A 10000-nucleotide genomic window follows, 5' to 3' on the forward strand; every position below is an offset into this window, starting at 1 on the left:
CTTTCAGTCTTTGTCTTGGAATGAGATTACTTGGTTTTGTCCTGGCCCTGGCCGGAGTCCTAGCTGGGAGGGAAACAGTCAAATGCATATGCATAGTTATTGTTTTGGGAGATGATATTGTTTTCCTTTTAAATCATCTCTCTGTTATGTATTATTATATTTGTTAAATTGAATGTAGAATGGAAGCATTTGAGTGTATTCCTCTTTGTTGGATTTTGTGCTTGTGTCCGGATGAGATTTATAGGTGATCTCAAACTAAGTACAGTGGTGGTATGCTCTTGGAATCTACATCTGATCCCTATTTGTTCCCAGTTCCCCTTTGTCTTACTTTCTCTTGAGTGCTTTAATTGTAATTCTAGAACTTTTTACTATCCCATTTTCTTTCTTTTTACTGTCGCTGATATGACCTAAATGTGTTGCTCGTGCCGAAAAACCCTTTAAAACAAAAACAAAAGAAACATAAATCGTCCTCGAGGGTAGGGTAAAAAGCAACAAGATCAGCAAAGAAAATAGACAATGATAAACGCTGAAGTCACTTACACTCTTGGCCAGATTAAGTGTGTCATCTTTACCAACTTGTGCTTTATTACGGATTCGACCCACTAATCTCTCGACTTGCTCGTAGATTAGATCTTTCTCCAGCAGCTGCTCCTCTTTCTCAGCCAGTCGACTTTCCAACTAAAAAGATTTAAAAAGAAGGAAATAAACAGTAATCATGATGATGACGATGATGATGATGTTGAGAATAAAAATTATATTATTATTATTATTATTATTATTATTATTATTATTATTATTATTATTATTATTATTATTATTATTATTATTATTATTATTAGTATTATTATTATCATTATTATTATTATTATTATTATCATCATCATCATCATCATCATCATCATCATCATCATCATCATCATCATCATCATCATCATCATCATCATCATCATCATTATTATTATTATTATTATTATTATTATTATTATTATTATTATTATTATTATTATTATTATTATTATTATCATTATTATTATCATATTATTATTATTATTATTATTATTATTATTATTATTATATTATTATTATTATTATTATTATTATTATTATTATTATTATTATCATTATTATTATTATCATTATTATTATTATTATTATTATTATTATTATTATTATTATTATTATTATTATCATTATTATTATTATTATTATTATTATTATTATTATTATCATTATTATCATTATTATTATTATTATTATTATTATTATTATTATTATTATTATTATTATTATTATTATTATTATAACTTTCTAAATCTTGACACAGTTGTTCCTTTCGAATGCTACTTTTAATAGATCTTAAGTGAAAAGTTCCAATATTAAGATTAGTCCACATCAGGTAAAAATTAAATATTCCACACAGTGAACAAATGGAAACATAAGACTATCCACTGAGCCGAAGCTCAATGTCAACAGGGTACTGGACATCAAATACCCAAAAAAGATCTCAAATGATTCACTCTATAAGATTACAAAAGAAAGACCAATCTCCCTTGACATTTTACAACAACGATGGCAACTTTTCGGTCACATTCTACGCAGGGACAAAAACATACCAGCTAACCAAGCCATGTCGGGATACTTCCAAAAACACGGGAACCTTTTCAGAGGAAGACCGATCACAACACTCCCTGTGATCCTAAACAAAAACCTCACAACACTTGGACAAAGCATTAGTCTCATAACGGCAGGGGACCTTGAAAATCTGAGAACCCTAGCAGAGGACCGGCAATATTGGAGACACCTCACACAGGAAATACTGGAAACAGCCAAGGCGACCCGATCTTTCGGTCGAGACGCGAAAGGCATCTAGGTAGGGGGTTATTATTATTATTATTATTATCATTATTATTATTATTATTATTATTATTATTATTATTATTTATTATTATTATTATTATTATTATTATTATTATTATTATTATTATCATTATTATTATTATTATCGTCCAATCTTTTTTGCCTACAATTTGTCTCTTTATATTGGTGGCTCATATCGTTAGAATATCTAAAATCCAGGTTTATAAAGAGCAGCTTTTTCGTTAAAATTTTATTGATATTAAAGCACAGCCCACATGTATGCCCACCTCTTCTACTTTAGAGTGTATTTCTCCAGGGGATGGATCCTTTCCTGTGAGGTACCGAACCCGAGTTTCATCGTAAGGGTCTTCAAGAGACTTCTCCAGCTCTAACATTCTGTCTTGACATTGCTGCAGCTGGAAATGATAGGAATAAGTGAAAATAGCAACAGGATCTCCGTAACCAGTGAGATTATTGTCATCATAATTATCATCATCATCATCATCATCATCATCATCATCATCATCATCATCATCATCATCATCATCATCATCATCAACAATAACCTTCCTCCTCATCATCATCATCATCGACATAATCATAATGCTCATTGTCATCATTCTCATCATCATCATTGTCGGAAACTACAACAGTATCATTATGACAGACATTATTATCAAAATATCATTTTCAACAACATGACAACTATCATCACCACAACCCCCCCCCCCACCCAAAGGAGCTTCATTATCATTTATATCATCGTCATCATCATTCTCATCATCATCATCATCATCATCAACATCATCATCATCAACAACAACAACAACAAAAACAACAACAAAAACAATATCATTATTATCAACAACATCCTTATGACCACGACCCTCTACCGCCCCCTCACCCCCAAATCCTGATATCAACACCACTATCAAACCAACTACTAACTCCATACATCTCTTTGTATCTCATTATTTACTAACTTACAAAACTGAATCAGTATCTATAAGCCCATGGAGTATCATAATAAACCATATCTACTTTTCTAAGGTGATAATTGTCATTAATATTTTATTGTACTATGAACTTTGTACATTTATGATTCATTCGATCTTGACCAGTTTTCAATTACCAGTATTCTATGATTGTATTTTTCGATTGATACATTTTTCCTGACATTCAAAGTTGTGTAAAACTGTCTGTAAATGATACAATACAAGCTATATGAGATTCTGTAATTATAAACTATTGTATAAGGCATTTAAAGGATAATTCCTATTTAGCCTTTAATAAGATAAGATAAGATAAGATAAGATAAGATAATTCACTCACCTGTATCTGCAAAGTAACCAGTTCCCTCTCTTGGTTGACTTTGTTGGGCATAGACTTGTGAAGCAACTGAACTGACCTTCTTTCCTCTTGCACTTGCAATTCCAGGAATCGGATCTCTTCTTCTTTACTTTTTAAATCTACTTCTCCGTTACGAATCATTTGATCTGAATCAAACAAGGAAAAATAAATAGATTAATAAATAAATGAATGAATAAATAAATTGTGCAAACTTATTACTAAAATTATATTAAGCAAATAATTAAATCCATATAGGAATACTAAACATGTTTTCCATTCTTTATACTTTATATTTCATTATTTTCTTTTGAATTAAAATAATCAATTCAACAAAGCTCAAGAAAGCAAGAGGTCACCATTTACCTTTTAAATAAAAAAATAAAAAATGTTAGAAACCTTCCTGTCTAAAAAAATATATTGTAAAAGAATTTACTGAATAACTGTGATCAAACAAATTCCATATAAATCCAACGTTAGGAAAAACAAATCTTCTTTTGAAAATTGTATAATTATACAATATTAACTCTCTTCCTAATTTACACTTTAACAAAAGCAAATATCTGTTACAGCATTATTTCAATACTTTACTGTCGAGGATAGAAAAAAAACAAACAAACCTTGAATATTGACTTTTTCATAAAACACACAGACTTCTTCGTTTCTTTCAATGAGTTTAATACCTCTGCAAATAAAATGTTAAAGGATTAGGTTGAGCAAAAAATACAATGACTTTGAGTAAATGTAATATACCTACTTTAAACCTTACTTTAAACCTAAAACAAATATTGAAAAAAAAATACTCCTTTTTGAAAAATATATGAAAAATATGAAAAATATCGAAATCGGGTCAGGACAAATGGATGAAAACAATGTAAACAATTCTAATTAATAAAAAATGTACTTTTCTGAGGGCAATAAATGTTGAAGATTTAATATTCATTAAAAAAAAAGAAAAGAAAATGAATTTATATGATGAAATTATCCATATTAGTTTGTTTATCATTGAGACGAAAAAAAAAATGTATGTACAGTATGCATGTATAAAAAGATGGATGGATGGATGGATGGATGGATGGGTAAAAAATGAGTAGAGAAAGATCAATGGATTTAATTGTTGGTCAATTTCAAATATGCAAATGATGAGGGCTAAAATGCGGCAATTTATAAACAAAACAAAAAACAACTAAATCAGTCCAAACCTGTCATTTCTGTGTTCCACATCCTTCTCGTATCTTTTCCTCAGCTTTACCATATGCTCTTCTCCCTGGTTTATCATCAGATTCAATTTAGCCATGTCCATTTTCTGCTGTTCTCGTTTTTCCCTGTTCTCATCCTCCACCCTCTGCTGTTTGGCCTTCTCGTTCCGTAGCGAGTCTCGCTGTACAATGGAATTCATTCTCTTCAGCCTCTGCTTCTGAAGTTTCCTGGAAGACCATGAAAATTTTTGATAAAATGATGTTGATTACTTTAATGGAACACAAGATTAATTGATGAAGTAGTTCTTGTTCCTTTGAAAAAGTAAACACATTCAATCTATTCCATTATGGTTATTTCCTTTAACTACAAGTGAACTAATTTTTTAAAGAAAATAAATTCGTGTGAAGCGCATTGAGTTAGGTTGTCTCCTTTAAAACATAAAAATCCATTCAATGAAAAAAGAAATGATGAATTACAGTAAAATGCATCGAGTGAGCATCGTATGGCAGTGGAGATTATCTTTATAGGTCCATATTTACAGTTATAAAATAAATGCCATATGTTTTGTTGTGCGGCTATGTGATCTAGTGGTATGACACTCGCTTTCGGATCGGAAGGTCCTGGATTTGAGCCTTGCTCAGCACAGAGTTGAATCCTTGGAAAAGGTTCTTTACTCACATTCTCTAACCATACTAAGGTGTAAAATGAGTACCTGGCTGTTAACAGCGTTGTCTCTGTCGTAAAAAATTGCAATATAGCTTAACAGGTGTCATGTCCAATTCTACATGTTGCGTATTGCTATTGGTCAAGGACCTCTTACAAAGTGCTTTGAGCATATTTAGTGGATATTGCGCTATATAAAAGCCTGTTTTTTTTCAAGTTTCAACGTTAATGCAATTTGTAGACAAAGCTGACTTAAAAAGTGATTGACCATGTGAATAATACTTTTCTTCTTCAATAAAATCATTTCAATTGAAATTTGAAACAGTTCTACCAATTCATTCAGCAGTTCGTTTTGAAGGTATGTCTGCGAGAACCGATACTAACTTATCATTGTGCATGACAGCAGTGCGTAGGATTTCAATCTCATTGTGTAAAATCTTGATCTTTTCTTTCATCTCAGCAGCTTTCTGTGTGGATGTCTGGATCAGGTTAACACATTTGTTTCTCTCGTTTTTTATGACATCGTATAACTTGGCAAATTCTTTTAATCTGAAGATGGTAATAAAGAGTGGAGGTAAATTAATTTTCAAAAGCATTGTGTTATTGATGTAAAAAACTCAACACAACAGATTGTTTTGTTGTTGTTGTTTTTTTTTTGTTTGTTTTTTTTTTGGGGGGGGGGGGAGGCTAATGAATACTCTGACTTTTCACCAGATGTTCCCCCACCCTCAGACTTCGTCAGATAGCATATATTTTATTTGTTTGAGTTTATATGATCCCGTACACTCTGAAAGGTCTTAAAGATATTGAGCTCATTTATAAGTAGAGGTCCCGATAGCTTATATAGTAGAGCTCGACTACACCCAACAGGAATGGTATCAACCCCTGAAGAGGTCACGATTTCTGACTTTCCAGTCTGCACAGTATTGATTGGCTGGCTGGGTGAATCCGATTTCGGGGGAAAAGTACTATAAGATAAATTAGTGTGCTATCCTAAGGATAGCAAGCAATTGCTGTTGTTCATTTAACGCCACAAAAACACAAAAATCATCATAAACAGATATACATTTTGTCAATTATGTAGCGGTTACATACTTTATCTGCATCTCTTGGAATTTTTTCTGGTGATCTTGAATTTGCAATTGTTTCGTTTTCAAATCCTCTACAGCTCGATGGTACTTCATCTCAGCACGCATGAAATCTCTGGCTTTCTGTTCTCTCTCATCAGCCTGAAATTATAACAGTTACATATTATGTCCACAAGACAAAGTCGTTTGAAACTGTTTTCTGGAACCAAGTAATAGAAAAAAAGAAAAAAAGATATTAAAAAAAAAAACAACAAAACACACGAACCCAAATACAAACAAAACAATGAAAATACTACCAAAAAAAAAAAAAAAAGAAAGGAAAAAACAAAAAAACAAAAAACAAAAAAAAACAACAAAAATAAAAAAACACACAAAAAACAAAAACAAAAAACAAAACCCTCCCACCTCCCCCTTCCAGAAAAACAATCAAAATTTAAAAAAATAATTTGAAAATCCCAAACCCAGAGATAACAGCAAACAAAAAATAGCTTCCACTTCGGTTGTTGAAAATAATTGGTGTCAAAGCTCAGTAATGCCTTGTGAGAGCCAAATAGAAAATACAATTAATTGTTGAAGGAAATTTTGAAAATCCTGGAATAAAAGGCAGTCAAGTGAGGTAGCTAAACATTATAATATGCTGATTATTCCACCCCTCTCATAGGTAAACTCTATCATTTCTTGGTAAATAAGAAATCATTGAATAATGCTTTGAGCATGTTGAATAAAAACTTTAAAGGTGTAAAAGGCAGCTGATTGGTAATTAAAAATATTCTTTTGGTGCCCATGAATACAAATCCAATGTTTTTAGTTTTGGGTCAAATTGTCATTCAAGCAGAAGGAGAAAGATACAAATTATGGTGAATAGAAATAATAATACCATACCATTTTGGTTACATAATATCTAATAGTCTTACTTGGAGGGGTAGAATAAACATATTCTTTCATTTCTTTGTATTTATTAAACTCGTTACATTTTTATCGTGTAATAGCACATACTCGCAAGCTTGATGTGTTATTGGGCACAATAAAAATAACTTGTTTAATAAATAGAAAGAGATGAAAGAATCGTATATTTATTTTGTTGCTGTTGTTGTTGTCATTGTTATTGTTGTTGTTGTTGTTGTTGTTTCATCATCATCATCATCATCATCATTATTATTATTATTGGTATTATTATTATTGTTATTATCATTATTATTATTATTATTATTATTATTATTATTATTATTATTATTATTATTATTATTATTATTATTATTATTATTATCATCATTGCTGATGTCGGTGTTGCAGTACCACTTTGTGTATTCTGAAATTATCATATGACAACTGATGAAAACCACATAATGCATAAAAACAGAAATTGCTGGGACTGTGGTTTACCTTGATAGCTGCCAGTCTCGTCAACTCTACAACTTCAATACGGAGATCAGACTGTTCATAAAGGAGATTCTGCTCCTCTGCAGCACTAGCTTCAAGCTTTACATGCTCAACAGCAGTCAGAGAATTCTGTGGACAAATCACAAATAATGCAAAATGAATGAACTGGTTGAAAAAGTAAAAGTTTTACAACTATAAGATAAAGGAGTGAATAAGAAAAAAAATCCATCATGAGCATTGACATATATAGAGCAATATCCACTTAACATTCTCAAACCGCTTTACAAGGGGTTCCTAGCCAACAGCAACAATAAACATGTAGGATGAGAAATTATGCATGTTCGACGTTATTACAATTTTTTTCAGAGACACAAATAATGGTAAATGAATGAACTGGTTGAAAAAGTTAAAGTTATAACTATAAGATAAAAGAGTGAGTAAGAAAAAAAATCAATTTATATAGAGCAATATCCACTTAACATTCTCAAACCGCTTTACAAGGGGTTCCTAGCCAACAGCAACAATTAACATGTAGGATGAGAAATTATGCATGTTCGACGTTATTACAATTTTTTTCAGAGACAACGCTGCTAATGGCCAGATACTCATTTTACAACTGAGCACAGTGAGAGAAAGTGATTGAAGAGCCTTTTTTAAGGACTCAACTATACATCGGTCAAAGCTGGCCTCGGACCCTGGAGCTTTTTATCTGAAGGAGAGTGTCATACCACTAGACCACATAGGCGCATTGATGAGTGAATGGCGTACAATGAACTGATATCATATGAAAAACTTAAGTCCCTAAAATGTTCAACTTCAGTAGTAAACAGTCCTTTTAGAACCATAACACCTGTGGAATCAATCTCTGTTTCTGAAAAGTTGGGCAAGTGTAACAATAGGTTGCTACTCCTTTTGATAGCAAGGTTATTTATTACAAAATATTTTCTGTCAGATCAATGAAAATATTAACCAAAAAAAAAAAACCAAAAAAAAAACCCCTCCCACCTCCCCCTTCCAGAAAAACAATCAAAATAAAAAAAATGTTAAAAATCACAAACCCAGCGATAACAGCAAACAAAAAAAAAAAAAAGGACCCAGCTACCAAATCAGACATGGGACAGAAAGGAGATCAACAAAAATGTGGAGGAACTAAAGACTGATATCAGTCTTTGCTTGTGAGTCGAATTATCAGGATACCCATAATAGTGGGTAGCCATTCAGATTTTTAACCACCCTTTGCATGCTACCGCGGAATGGGGTAACTAAAACCAGCCCCCCAAATGACCCCCCCCCCCCCCCTAGTATAAGTACATCATTTAATAGATTTCACCCTTCTCCACACCTCAAAAAGGAACATTTGACAGATTATTTTAATGTCAAGATATATCACATAAAGATGTTTAAAAAAGTGGTTTTTAGACATCATTATATTACATTTCATTTGACTCCTCTATATCTATGCTTATTTATTTATTCATTCATTCATTCTTTTCATATCTAAATAGGCTAATCAAGCTAAAATAAACTGAGTTAATAAGAATACCTGTTGGGCTAGAGCTCTCTTGGTTTGATCCACCTCCTTCTGAAGATCTTCTCTCTTCTTCAACATTGAACCATCATCTTTGGGTAAACTATTAACCTGTCGTAGAGGGGGAAAATGGAAATGTTCAATAAAATATCCAATGAAATGTTGAATGAATTGTTAAATGAGATCTAATATCCAATTAAATGTACAAAGACAAATGTAAAAATGTTCAATGAAAGGTTCAATGAATTGTTCAATGAAATGCTCACTGACATGTGTAGTAAACTTTCCCCCAAAATTTTCATTGAAAAATTCAGTGAAGTATTTACTGAAATGGTTGATAATATATATAGTTAATTATAATCAAACATCTCACGAAATGATATCATAATATCTCAACCATGCAAACAACAACCTTAGTCACATGTACAAGCCACAAAATATCTTTCAAATCAGTTTTCAAAAGCTTGTTTCTTACCTGCCCCTTTAATTTTTCGTAAATGGTTTTCGTGTGATTCAAACCTTCCTCAGCCACTTTCAGATGCAGCTCAGCTTTTTTCAGGTTGCGGGTATCCCGTTCCTTTTCCCTCATTTTTCTGGAATGAATATCATGCTGGTTCTTCTTTTCCAGGTGTATGTGCCTCAAGTTCACATCCAATGTGCCTCTGCGGGTATAAAAATTATTTGTAAAAATTTTCTGATATATATTTTGGTTTCTATACCTGTGTTAACGTCTAATAGTATGTGGAAATTTATTAATTTGAAAACAATGGACTGGTAGTGGAATCAGATATGGAGCTTTGAGCTTTGAGCTTTATATAGCGCAATATCCACTAAATGTGCTCAAGGCGCTTTACAAGGGGTCCCTGGTCAACAGCAACATTTAACATGTACAACAGGACATGACGCCTGTTAGGCGATATTATTATTATTATTATTA

The 10000-nt window shown here is 31.8% G+C and overlaps 1 protein-coding gene across 2 annotated transcripts in view; it reads right to left on the reverse strand.

Moving 5' to 3' along the window:
• The window catches only part of LOC144974569 (coiled-coil domain-containing protein 146-like), a 22188-nt gene that overhangs the window by 4666 nt on the left and 7522 nt on the right, over positions 1-10000 (reverse strand). For both annotated transcript variants that reach the window (XR_013645764.1, XM_078917568.1), the window contains exons 9-18: positions 9539-9725; positions 9079-9174; positions 7539-7664; positions 6163-6296; positions 5452-5616; positions 4407-4631; positions 3825-3889; positions 3190-3353; positions 2145-2273; positions 541-678 (exon numbers count right to left, since the gene is read on the reverse strand). Coding sequence is in view for 1 of the 2 variants with exons in the window: in XM_078917568.1 (XP_078773694.1) it covers positions 541-678; positions 2145-2273; positions 3190-3353; positions 3825-3889; positions 4407-4631; positions 5452-5616; positions 6163-6296; positions 7539-7664; positions 9079-9174; positions 9539-9725 (1429 nt within the window). In the remaining variant the exon portion in view is untranslated. The remainder of the gene's footprint in view (positions 1-540; positions 679-2144; positions 2274-3189; positions 3354-3824; positions 3890-4406; positions 4632-5451; positions 5617-6162; positions 6297-7538; positions 7665-9078; positions 9175-9538; positions 9726-10000) is intronic.

This window comes from Berghia stephanieae, chromosome 6, assembly GCF_034508935.2.
Source record: "Berghia stephanieae isolate SIO BIC M18660-M18661 chromosome 6, UCSD_Bste_1.3, whole genome shotgun sequence".
NCBI lineage: Eukaryota > Metazoa > Mollusca > Gastropoda > Nudibranchia > Aeolidiidae > Berghia > Berghia stephanieae.